Genomic DNA, 13,067 nt, shown 5'->3' with positions numbered 1-13,067 from the left:
TCTTTCATCTTCTAGACAGAACTGGGTTTTGGAAAGGAAACCAGTAGGTGATTCAACCAGATTTAAACCAAAATTACCTTTTCTCACAGGCACGGGTAGATTAGGTAAATCCAACAGTAAGTAGATACACCCAGTGTAGTCAAAAGGTGCTTCATAACTCAGCTTCACTGAGGTACATATGAAAGATTTTTCTAAGAGAGAGTCTGAGTCTGTTCTATTCCATCAGCAGAGGAGACCTTACTTTAAGAAAGTTGAGAGGGTTGAAGGGTTACATAGTCCTGTTTCCAGAATACACATTATCTTCTGTCTTGTTTTGGGTTTTTTGATCAGTTATTTAATATATATATATATATATATTATTAACTGCATCTACTTCATTGTGGAATTCCAAGTACATGAGATCCATACATTATAAGCTTTATGCCCCGTGCAAATCATATTTCCAGCTACATCTTAGTATATATCTATAAGTTTGCACAGCATCCCAAGTTCTTTTGAGTGTCCTTTCTTCATGAACAGATGCCCCTTGAAAAAAAGGGCAGGTCTAGTGCACCGATGAAATTTGCTGGTTCAGGGCAGAGTTTAGAGCAAAGGCTGGTACAGTGGAGGAGCCTCTGCTTGTGCAGCATGTGGTAGGTACGTAAGGGCAGCTATTGTTCTGACAGTTAAACACACAAAAATGTAAATGTTTCAGATTTGAAAAGGCAAACAAGTACAGTTATAGGTAGTTTTCAAAACAAGTATGTTGTTCTTCCTCAGCTTTGTTTTCTAAAAGGCCTTTTATATTGCCTCTGGGTTGCAAAATGGATTAGAGTTTAGGAAGTAAAATTGTAAAAATTGCAAGTCTAGAAGTATCATAGTGCTATGCAACAGAGTAATGGTATGATCTAACTAATGAAGACATCCTTACCTGATGTTTACTTTTGCTTACTGTGCCACAGACGCTCCTTGAATCCATGGTGGATGCAGCGGAAAACCTTTGCCCAAATGTAATGAAGAAAGCTCATATCCGTGAAGACCTGATAGAGGCCAGCACTGAGAAGATTTCCATCCCACGCACTTTTGTGAAAAATGTCCTTTTGGAGCAATCTGGAATTGATATCCTCAATAAAATCAGGTACTTGAAAAAGCTAAACTAATAAAATTGGCTATAGAGTTTGGAGAGGACTCTATTTTGAGTGCATGTGTGTGTTTGTGCAGTAGAAGAATTTTAGAATGCTTTTCTGAGTCACAAGACACTGTATTAAGACATTCAAAGAGCAGGAAATTGTTGTATGGATCCAGTGAATTTAGTTCAGGAAATTCAAATATTTGGAATCTACAGGGATGTTAACTTGAGCATTAATGCATGTGTTTCAGGTTTCTTTAATAAAAGTTTGGGTTTATGCTGCGCAAATAACATTTTCATGACTGGTACATTTTTTTTAACCTGTTGATGTCCTCAGGTAGCACTAAATTACTGTAATAGAAGGAAATTGCACTTGTTTGCTTTTAGTATTGACAGTGCTTTGCCAGTTGCTGCATTTGGTCTTGCCCTGTAGCTATAGCAATCACTTTAAACCTTTTTTAGTGAGGGAGATGAAAAACAGAAACTTGGATATTCAAACCGGAGCAAGAAGTTACTTTAAACAGCTTACAATTCCCTCTAAACAACAAAAAGAGGGAGAGAGAGAAAGGTGTGGCTTTTACCTGACCCTCTACCACATATTTATTTTCACATTAAATGTATAAAAGAGTACATATTTATGCCATATAACATGGTTAGCCTGTACTTAAACCTTTGCAGTTGCCATCAGTTGGCTAAGAAATCCTTTCTACATGATGAAAAAACATGTCATTTTGGATGGAGATGCTTATATATTTGCAGAAGAGGAAGAAGTGCTTATTTTTAAAAACAGTAAGACTTAGAATTCAGTTTTGCTGGGTGCAGCAAAATTGGCAGGAAAACGTGTTAAAGACTTTAGCTATGCCTTCAGAGTGTTTAAAATGGTTCAGGGAGTTATTTTTCTTCACTTTAATCCTATCAAACAAATCTGTCCTGAGACAGTAACAGTGTCCCTTCCCCCCTTCCACCTATAAAGTGAAGACTGTCAGTGGGGTGAGGGTGTCACACAGTAACCCTTCCTGCTTTATAATATCTAAAGTCACTATGAAGATAATGGAGGGAAATCTCCACTCTCATTCTCTTCTCACTGTGGCTTGGTCATTAGACTACCTCTGTTGTATTGCATCACCTTTTGAAGGAGTTTCTTACCTTTCTTCCTCAGGCTTCCTGCAGCAATAATTCTAGCGCCAGACAGAAGTTGCTTTGTTATTCCAAAGCAACTCAATTCATGCTTAAGAACCTTACAATAAAGTTGTGGTACTTAAGAGGGTCAGCTGAAGCAGCAGACCTCGAAACCAAAGGCTCAGGAGAGATGGAGCTTCAGGCTGCAGTTCAGGCTTACATGCTTGTCAGCTGTAAAACCACCCTCCACAGCCTGAGCCTTTTGTACTCTGGCCAAATAAGGGACCCCAAGGGAGCAATTCAAGGCACACATTTCCTTGATGGGAAGTTATTAGCGAAACCTCAGTCAAGTGTACTGATGTGCTGGTGTCCCGTGTAGTTTGGTGTAATAGGAATAGCTGACACAAAGCTTGTAAGACAGAAAGTGGTTGCTTAGGGCAAAAAGACAAAGCAATGTGTAACCAAGTTGTGATGGCAAAGACTGGAGAATCAGTGTTGTACAGTTGCCCTTCAAGTGGCAAATACAAAAAGAAGTTGAGGAAATGTCTGGAAATGGATCGTAATTGTTCAGTGTAGTAGTGTTAGGCAATGCTTTCCTATTCATCTGACATTTGTGTTTCTCTGACTTCAGTGGTGGAGTGTTCCTTACTGCATTTCATATGTGGTTTTTGTACAGCTCGTACCCAGATGTTTTCGTTTCAGCTGTTAGAAGAATGTTAGAAGGTTAAATATGGTACAGAGGCTCTTGTGTTTGTGTGATTCATAAGTTTATTTCTGAAACCTGCAGTCATGTATCCTCACACCCTCTAATATTTTATTTCAAATGAAGTGACAACACCAGGGATAATCGTTGTACTGTTGAACGTGTCATAAAGACAAAATTCTCCTCCATGAATTAAAAATTTCTGTCTCGTTTTTAATCCTCACACAGTGAAGTAAAGCTGACAGTGGCTTCTTTCCTGTCTGACCGAGTTGTGGATGAAATTCTGGATGCACTTTCCCACTGCCATCACAAACTGGTGAGTATTTGCATGGCTAATATCTGAATACACCGGGTATCTCAACAGTGCTGTTACATTCATGACTTTGTTATTCCCTAGCATGGTTCCATTTTGAAATTGGTCTTATTTTCACTGGTATCACTGACATAATTTGACAAATAATCATTGTGCTGCTTTGCTTTAAGCCTCAAAAAGGCTGTGTCACATATTTGCTTTATTACCTTTTTCAGTATTTTTGTATATAGAGCTAAAAATGCCTTTGAGATGTAAGATTGACTCTTAAGTGCCCATAGTTGTCCTGGCAAGATGATGGGGATTGGTTGCTCTTGAAAGGAGTGAAATCTCATTCTTTAGAGGGAAGCTGCTGAGACCTTATTTCCTGAATGAATACATCTTGAGACTACTTCAGAAATGTAGGTATCAAGTTTCAAGAGAAAGGAATGGAAACACAGGAAAGGAAATGCTCTGGGTGTTATTTGAAGGTACTAAGCTGCCAGGAGGCACTGTTATTTGTGATAAAGGTACTTGCTTCAACAAGAGAAGGACAAATAAACATTTTTTTATCCACAGAAAAACATTATGATTTCTTATGTAGTGGGACTCTGTGAGGAGAATCCAGTACTGTTTTTTAAAGAAGCCAGTGGGTGGTCATTCTCTTGATTGAAATTGCTTTCCTTTACAAATTGATATTTCTCTGGCTTCAGCTTTCAGTCATGAGATTTTCAGATGCTTTTCTCCATAAGATTAGAGAACCATAAATTCCTCTTTATTTCTTCTCTACCATTCTATACAGGAATCAAAACACTATTTTCTTTTTTTTTTTTTTTTTTAAAAAAAAAAAAAAAAAACAAAACTTTTAGTTTATTTAAAAAAAAAAAAAAAAGTCAGTTATTTAAGGGTGTGTCCCCATGATACAGAGCAGCATTGTGTAAAGATACAACCTCTGGCCTCAGGAGCTATGTAACAGCATCAGGGTGCTGTGTGAGTGGCATGTTCATTAGCTCCGGGTGGTTCTGGAGCAGGCTCAGCTGGCAGGAGCTTTGGGCTGTCTTTGTCTCGTGGCATTGCAAAACTTGGGCATACCCTGACTCCTGCACAGTAAGTCATTTTCTCCAGCCTTTGAGTCTCTTCAGTGACAATCCTGGGCACTTTCTCCATCTGTTTAGCAGTCTCTTTTAAAATACAGAATCCGACAGGCTATTCCAGCCTGGGTTTTAGCCAACAGGGAATAGAGGAGTGAAATTATTTTTGCCCGATGTTTTTTTCTCCTCATATTTATACAGCTAAAGACATAACAAACCCTTCTTTTTGTTGGAGTTTCAGTGGTAGCTCATTTTCAGGACTCGTTTTGGATCTGGATTTGATCTCCTCCCCAGCAATGGCTTCTGGACGCTTGTCAGTCTCTTCTTTTCAGGATGGTGTCCATAGCTAGTGGCCAGTGCTCTTTGTTCTTAAGGAGCTGTACACCTGATTTGAGTTGATTTAGTATGTGATCCATTGTGGCCTGCATAAGTAGCGTGTCCTTATATAGCACTCTCCCATCTCTCTGCTAGCTGCAGATTTTTTCAGGTAATGCCATTGATGACGATGTTGAAGAGCATGGATCTCAAAAATGCTCGTGAAGAACTGTGAAATTTGTCAGTGTTAATCTCCAATTGAGAGCTGCAATTTGAGAGTTGACAGCTAGATCTTAATAAAGCAAAGATTAAATGCATTGATACAGTTCTGTGACAACTCCTTAAATTGGAGTGTCAGGCAGTAGTAATTCAGCCACCTACAAACATCTATGTGTGCTGTGTTGACACAGTTGTGTTTGAGGCACATTTGAGAAATGAGCCTTGCTTGACAATACCTGTGTTTGCCTAAAGTGGTGATGATTAGCATTTGTTATTATTCCAGCTATTTTAGTGTGATTAAAGAAAAATCCGTAACAGCTCTCCAATTGTTTTTGCCTAAACAGATGCTAGACTAAATGAGCTATAATTTACTCGGGTCATCTGTTTACCCTTTTGATGTTAAACAGAACTACAATCCACTGGTTGTCTGGAGTTCTGCTGATGCTGAGCAGTGGACTACAGCTCTCCCTAGCTGTCACTTCTAAAGCTTCTGTAACTAACTTATTTGGGTCAGCTGGTCTTCAATCACTTGCTCTTAATGAATATTATGTAGTATTCTCTTTACCAACAGAACTAGAAAATATTTCATGATTTTACTGACTACATGAACTCACTCTGTTTTAATCACAGTCCAGAGTGTTTTCTATAGTATTCTCTATATTCTTAGCAACAATTTTTGGTTATGCAGATCTGATAATGCATTTTATTATTGTTTGAGTTTTTCCTCTCAGATACTTAAAAAACAACAACAACAACAACAACAACAAAACACCCTTATCATATGGATCTATCAATTTCCTTTTTTTTTTTCTTTCTGTGTTAATTCCTACCTATTTCTTCAGCGAAACAGAACCGAAGCTGTCCCATTTTTTAAATAAGGATCATAGCATTTTGACCGTCTAATGAACACGAAAGAATTCCTGCTCTTCAATCCTTTTTTTTCAATTTTTATTTTTTCCTTTTTTCCATACTACTCTCACTTGGATGTTGATCATTTGCCATCAGGCTACTGATAATTTGCCTTAGCTTTGGTATTCTGCTCAAAGATGCTTATTGCTTGGGGTGGGAATTTGTACTCCTGGTTGGGTAATCTTTGTACCCAGTCAAGAGTACAATTTGTACTTTTGCTAATAAAGATTTTAATTGGGTTGTGGTCACTGGTCTCTGAACAGCCGTCATTCCAGTCCAGTGACAAATTCACCTTCATCCAATAGGAAGTAACTGTTTTGCATAATAATTATTAGATGGAGAACAAATTATTCTACCTTTTCTTTTCACATATACAGTATGCTTACAATTTTGACATTAACTGAAATTGTAAGTCTCTGTATTATTTAATTTAAAAAAAAAAAAAAAAAGATACATAACAAAGTTTCTCTTCCACCCCTTTTGTTTTCTTTATCATAAAGACGGGATAAATGCTGAGGAAGACCCTTAATATTATTATAAGATAAAAGTATGATGTCTTTTATTTTACTTTTTTTTTTTTTTTTTTTTTTAATTAGACTTTTCCCTTCCTTCTTGGAATGTGTAATGGAAGGGTTTTTCCATCAAAAAATCCTTGCCCCAAAACTGTGTGAAGATGAACATACACAACCAAGCTTTTAAAATGATCTTCTAGGATCCGTGATTGCTCCCCCACATTTTCTCATTTGGTTTGGTTTGTCTTCTTTAACTTTGACTGATATGTTCCTGTCTTTATCCTGACTGACCATTTTGATCCAGGCTGACCATTTGACCAGACGTGGCAAACCGCTTCCACAGCAGGAATCACTGGAAATTGAGTTAGCTGAAGAAAAACCAACTAAACGCTCGATCATCATGGTTGAGGAGTTGACAGAGGTAGAACGTTTAGAGGATCTGGACACCTGTATGGTAAGACACATTTCCTCAGCCTGTTTAGTTTACAAATTACTGGAAGACAAATGTTTCTAAAAGTGCCATTTGGCTGTTTCATGGAATCAGGAAACAGAAGGTAAGAGTTGGCTTCTGGAAGAAAAAAAAACGACACGTTAGCTTGTGAACGTTTTGTCTGAGTTACATATTGCTGCTAAGCAAAGGAAAATATTTTTTTTTCCTACTTCTCCTTTCCTAGTATCTATTCAAAGGTCATTCTCTTGCATGCAGTGTTATAATAACACAAATACAACAAATGTCTCATTCATTGGCCACAGTTTCATAGAGGTTCAGTTGCAGGAATAAATTGGACCATGCTATTCTTTGACTGCATGCTGATTTCTGCTTTTGTCTTCATTCTACTTGAGGTGGATTTATATGAACCATGACAAAAATTGCTGCTGCCTGGAAGTCATATTTTTGGCCGTGAACATAAGTTGATGTTTTTAAATCAGTTTCTGGATGCATAGAAGAAGTCTTAAAACCTTAAGACCAGGCTGCAAGTGATCCTACAGGGCAAGCTTTTCAAAAGTAATTGAGTTACGAGGAGTGTGAGATTTAGTAAGAATGCTGAACATAGATCATTCAAGTGCCTTATAAAATCCCATTGTGACTTTATAATAAAGATGGCTCCATGCCGTCCTTTACAAGACGTAAACTGATAGAATTCCAAATAAATAGGTTGCTAACTGTTTTCAATCTCAAATTCACCTCCACCCAGCTCAGTCTTTTGTGGAACTCTACTGCAAATGGGAATTTAAGGTAGCACTTCCATATTATAACTTAGTCAGTATAATAGGTGGTCACTGCTGTACATGACAGTCTTCCTCCTCTGCCCTCCTACCTGGCTCCTTGTCTGTGTACTTTCACAAGAAGATAAAATAGCAGAAAAAAAAAAGGGTTACATCTTTTTGTAGATGAAGTTCTGTTGACTCACCTCTTTGAACAGATTAACTGCAAAGTCAGACAAGTACAGCTGAAGGGAAGGAGCAGGATTGCTCTTCTCTGCAGCAATTGTCTGTAAGTCTGGCTTAGGTACAAAAAGAAAGCACACCAACATTGGAAATACCAGCTTTAAATAGTTCTCTCTCCCTTCCAAATTTCATACCTTACCAACATCTGATTTGATGCAATATTTGTCTGAACATCACGAATGCCTGTGAGGCATGCGTTGTGGACTGCATCAGCTGGCTCATCAGTGGTACTATCAAGTTGCATAAGCTTTCTATAGCTAACATTCAGTAATCATTTGGAACCCTAAATCCTGTGGGAGGGAAACATTCCAGTAAAATATCTAGCATCTGAACCCTGTACCTGCAAGTATTTTTTTTTTTTTTTGCATGCTGTCTTTGTATATATTAAAAAAAAAGAAAAAAGCTAAGTGCTCATTTTGGCCCCCACCTTCCCTCTTTAAATTTATTCTTGCAGGTTGTAAAAAACAGTCATACTGAAAATTTTAAAAATAGCTCGTCTCTACCTCACATCACCATGGTTATCTGAAAGAATCATATTGCTGTGTTGTTATCTTTCACTTTGGTCATATTAAAATAATGGGATTGTGATGATGTCTATACTCTAAAAGATACATTAGATGTTAACTGTACTTACCTTGAGAAGTGTTTATATATCTCTTCATTTGCCTCATTCGCCCTCATCACACACAGAGATTCAAACACCCCTGTGACCCAGATTCTCAGCATTACCTAATTTCTAAAGAGAATGTGAAGCATCAAATAAACACAAGGCGGTAATCTTAGCCAGTGCAAAAGAATCCATTTATTAAAATCTGCAATCATTTTTTAAGAGCTGCTTTTTGCATCCTGGGTGCAAGTAATATTGGTTGCTGTTGTAAAAATACACAGATAAATAGATAGCCCCGGGAGGCGGAGTAATGCAGGTATTTTTACTGAGCTAGTGCTCTTTTTACTACTAAAAGCATCTTAAGAACAGATTTCTTACGTGAAGTTACGAACTCCACCTAGAAGGGTAGTACTTTACAAGTCATGTATTTAAGCTATGGGAAAATTGTATGAATTTCACATACTGTCTTAGAAAAAATCACAAGATTTGTGGCATTTAAGCATCATGCATGGAAATGAGCAGCCTTCTAAAGGGGATAGCAGTAAATGCTTTGTGAGCTGGTCAGTGCAGGAAACGGATATGCTCCTGAAAGATTTTACTAGAAAGAGAAGCATATGGTTTTATGAACCAGAATTATGAACCTAATTTCCTTTGATTATTTTTTTAATCTTAAACGAGAAATAGCTATTTAGAGCCCACATCCAAAATGGCATTCATCCAGAACACTGCCTTGTTTGGCCACTGGAAATCCCTAAGCACGTCTTTGCTGTGCGAGTAGCTTGTGCACCTGGCTGTGTATTCTGCAAACCTCAAATGGGAAACATTGGTTTGCAGCTTGGTGTTCTGCATGTTTGTGCACCTATCTCCTGTTATCAAAAGATTATTAAATATGCAATGAGACTGATCGTGTCACTGGGATGAGAAAACTCCTCTTCTGAGCAGTTCATTTTCCACAAATCCTTACTACTTTCCTCCAGTTATTTGGCAAAATGTTTGGGCAAGAAGAGATTTTGGGCTTGTTGGAGAAGTGCTGAGCTTGGACCACCATTTTGGCAGAGCTGGTTTTTGCACAACTGGATTGACGTGCAAGACCATTATTTTTAGCAAGCCTGTTGTTCTTCTTGTTCTTGTTTTCTTCAGTGAGCCTTCTGAGGATCAGTTTTCTGGCTGAGGCAATGTATACAACAGCTTGTTGTTATGCGCCAGCCCCCCCTTGAAACTGTATTTGAACAAATTGGAGAAAGTCTGGTTCTGGGTTCAGTTTTGATTTTTGATTGGTCTTTTGGTTACAGAGAGATTGTGAAGCTCTGTAACTAGGTGAATAATTTTGAGTGAGGTAGATTTATTTGGAATAAAATGCTTATGAGCTATTTGTTCTTATACACTGACTGAAATTGTAAGACAGGAAGGTTTATTGGACTGCCAGAGTACTGGTCTGAAACTTCAGATGATGGAGACAAAGCAAACAAAGAGGTCCTGGTCTGTTATAAAGCCTACCCACATGTTCTCAAGTAGGGTGAAGAGCAGCTGCAGCCCAGGGGATTCCCATGCCAGGGTAGAGAGTTGCCATCCGTTCACTTCTGAGTTTGATATCCCTCAACTGATAAGACAGAATGAAATATCACAAATATGCCTTTAAAATGCACTGAGGAGGAGAGGGGAAAAAAATAAAATAAAAAGGATTTTTCAATCTTATTTCTGTTTTTATTTTTTGTTGTGGGAATTAGGACATACTAAATAGCATACAGTAATTGAGTAGTTAAAGCTGATTAGCTTCAGTGTAGGACTTGGTTCTCATCCTAGCCTTTAACTGTGTCCAGAGAGACCAAGATATGAAAGACTTGTCAGTTGTATTTGTCAGTTGTATCAGAGTTTGCTAGTCCATTAAAGGGGTTGTGAAGAACATTGAGGGTGATTGAGTGGTCTGGCATGGGACATGCTAGCTTGAATGTTACTGACTCGAGAACCTCTGATCTCCCAGAGCCACAGCGCAGTAAACTGATGCTTCCATAATCCACAGCTGTCTTACTTGTCTACATTTAATTAGAGCTGCATCGATAGTAATAAGTCATTAGATAAAAGTTGCATGCAAATAAAATGGAATGCAAGTCTTTATACAAAAAATTTCTCGTTTTTCTCAGATTAAAGGAAAAACTGTGGCCTGCTTTTCAAAGCTTAGACTCAATCAAGAATTAACTTCATAAAAGAGCAGATTTTTTCAGAATGTTTGTGTGTATATGACACGTGATACATTTTAAAATAATACATGTATTTTAAAACTAAACAGAACACCCCTTTTTCTAAGGTTGAATGTCATGAATCTTGGTACATGTAATTGTGTAGGTAGATACTGGCTGATTTCATTGGGTTTAATGCATCTAGTTGTAATTTATTCTTTCATAGATGTTATTTCTTTGCAGAAGTAAGAGTTACTGAATAGTGCTTACTTCCTCAACAAAAAGTGACAGTGCATCTTTGTTAGACTGCTAGACAGTTGCATTGTAAAGGCCTTTAAAAAATAATAAAATTGTTTGTTTTTAAATTCTCAAGCTAAAAGCTTGAGGCAAGCTTTAAAACAGACCATGCCCTGTTAGTTTGCTGTATCTCCAACATTTGAGGTTCCATACCAGTATTTGGTTTTCTGAATACAAAAAGGAGGTCACCAGAGCTAAGCCACAGTGTAAAGAAAAACTGAGGGCCACAGTTTTTTGTTTGTTTGTTTGTTTTTACTGGAAATCTGTGTGCTTTTCCTCTATAAAATATCCATTTCAGTTCTATATTGTTATTACTGTAGTCAGCGACAAGCATACAGCCACACTAAGTATTTTATTTTTTTTTAGAGCAAAGCATTTATTTTTTAAAAAAGCATTTATTTATTAATTTATCTGCATTATGAAGGGGCATGATAGGAATTTGTTTGAAAAATGAAGAGGAATTGTAGGTTGTAATACACAGCAAGTCTGCTTATAAATCTTCTTTAAAGGATTTCAGTGTAAGATTGAAATGCTGGAACAGTAAACTATGTATTTGCAAAAATGCTTGTAGCTAATAGGAAAGGACTGCCTGTGATGAATGTTGAATTGTAGTCATTTCTGATCGATTTCTAACTTTAACCATAGAAATGGTGCTATGGCTTTAATGGAAGAAAGCTTCTTTAGAAACAAACAAAACACAAGCAAACAAAACAACAATAACAAAAATCCCATGTGCATTATATTAATATTATAGCTTTTATTGAACAACAGGTTTCACCTGTATAATAGAAAAGATAATTTGCAGAACTAACAGAACTTTTGTAGGGAGGTGCATGTATTTTTTTCCTGGAAATGGGCTAACTACCCATTGTCAAAAATGTAGCACATTGAGTTCATATCCAGATTAAGACCAATCAATCCATAGGTTCTGGAAGAGACTAAGTGTAAGTAGATCTCAGTGTTTTCAGAAATAAGTAAGAAATTTAATTCACCACACCAAAATTCAGAAAATTCACAAAGCACTACCTGAAAGCCCCCATCCCCAAAAGCCAAAATAAATTAGAGCAACAGAAATCCCTCCAGTCACTTTCACTAGAGGAAGGAGAAAAAGACGTGTTCATATGTACACGTGTGCATACACTGTAGGAAGAAAAACTGAAATATGTAGGTCCCTCACCTACTACCACATCTGATTCTTGATGTTCTGTTGCCTGCAGCAGAATTCTCTCAGTCATAGATAAGCAGCTTTTTGGAAGAAAGACTAAATACTTGCTAGAAAAAAAAGACATTACTGTTAGATTCCTTATGTTCTCCCTTGCTAAAAAAAAAAAAAAAAAAAAAAAAAAAAAAAAAAAAGTCTTTAGTGCTACAACCAGCTTAATCCAGCAAAAAACATTGTTCTGGCTGTAAAGGGCATTTCCACTTCTCCTGTACACAGTTTCTTCTTTTCAGCCCATACACGCACACTTGTATTAGGGTTCATGCAGCCACGTTACAAACTGGGTGTGGGAATTGATTCACCTTAAAATTAGGCTTTCTCCAGAAGTTTCCTTTCCTGGGTCAGTTTGCAGGATGCTTGGTCCTTTGGTTGAGTGCCCAGGGCAATGGCAGCAGCCCGGATGAATGCCAGATGGAATCGATGGGGACACCTCAGCTTTTCCCTTACATACATTAGCAGAAAAGGGCCATTTATGTACAGCAAATACAGTGCTTTGTGGGAAGCTAGAAATTGGCATAATGGCATATGGGAATATTTTGGGCTTCTGAAAAGGCTCCATCACAAGCCTGTAAGCAAATCTACCTCTGTGGGAGACTAGTAATATTTCTGACTCAGCCCAAACTAGGGCAGCGTATGAAAACATCACCAGGAGGCACACAGCATAGGCTAAGCCTTCCCTAAACATACAGCACCAAGTCTGAGAAAGCAAGAGACAAAAGGAGCTGGTGTGATAATTTGGCAGAATCCGGGAGTATCTTGTTCATTTGCAAGTTTGTGTGTTAGCCTAACCATCAGTATTATGATTGCATTAATTTTAATTGCAAGTATTTGTTACCTGTTGCAAACATATTTGTTATCTTTCCCTGAGTGCCTTTACATAGAGTATTGCAGTGACCTTACAACCCTTAGAGGTCCTTATGTGTGGTTGTTCAATGCCTGTTACATGCATTGAACACATACTACATTCTTTTTCTGGCTCATGAGGGGTTATGTGTTCCCAGCTGAAACAATTTAAAAGATTACTAACTTTCATTGCCTTTTCTTGGTGTCTCT

At 37.6% G+C, this 13,067-nt stretch overlaps 1 protein-coding gene across 8 annotated transcripts in view; it reads left to right on the top strand.

Annotated features, from left to right (window-relative positions):
- Positions 1–13,067, top strand: part of CARMIL1 (capping protein regulator and myosin 1 linker 1) — a 189,244-nt gene that overhangs the window by 143,279 nt on the left and 32,898 nt on the right. For all 8 annotated transcript variants that reach the window (XM_084507999.1, XM_084508001.1, XM_084508000.1 and 5 more), the window contains 3 exons: positions 942–1,117; positions 3,159–3,246; positions 6,570–6,719. In XM_084507999.1, coding sequence (XP_084364125.1) covers positions 942–1,117; positions 3,159–3,246; positions 6,570–6,719 — 414 coding nt within the window. The remainder of the gene's footprint in view (positions 1–941; positions 1,118–3,158; positions 3,247–6,569; positions 6,720–13,067) is intronic.

Source organism: Aythya ferina, assembly GCF_964211825.1.
Source record: "Aythya ferina genome assembly, chromosome: 2".
In the NCBI taxonomy this organism is placed as follows: domain Eukaryota; kingdom Metazoa; phylum Chordata; class Aves; order Anseriformes; family Anatidae; genus Aythya; species Aythya ferina.
This window is presented reverse-complemented; position numbering and strand designations above follow the sequence as displayed.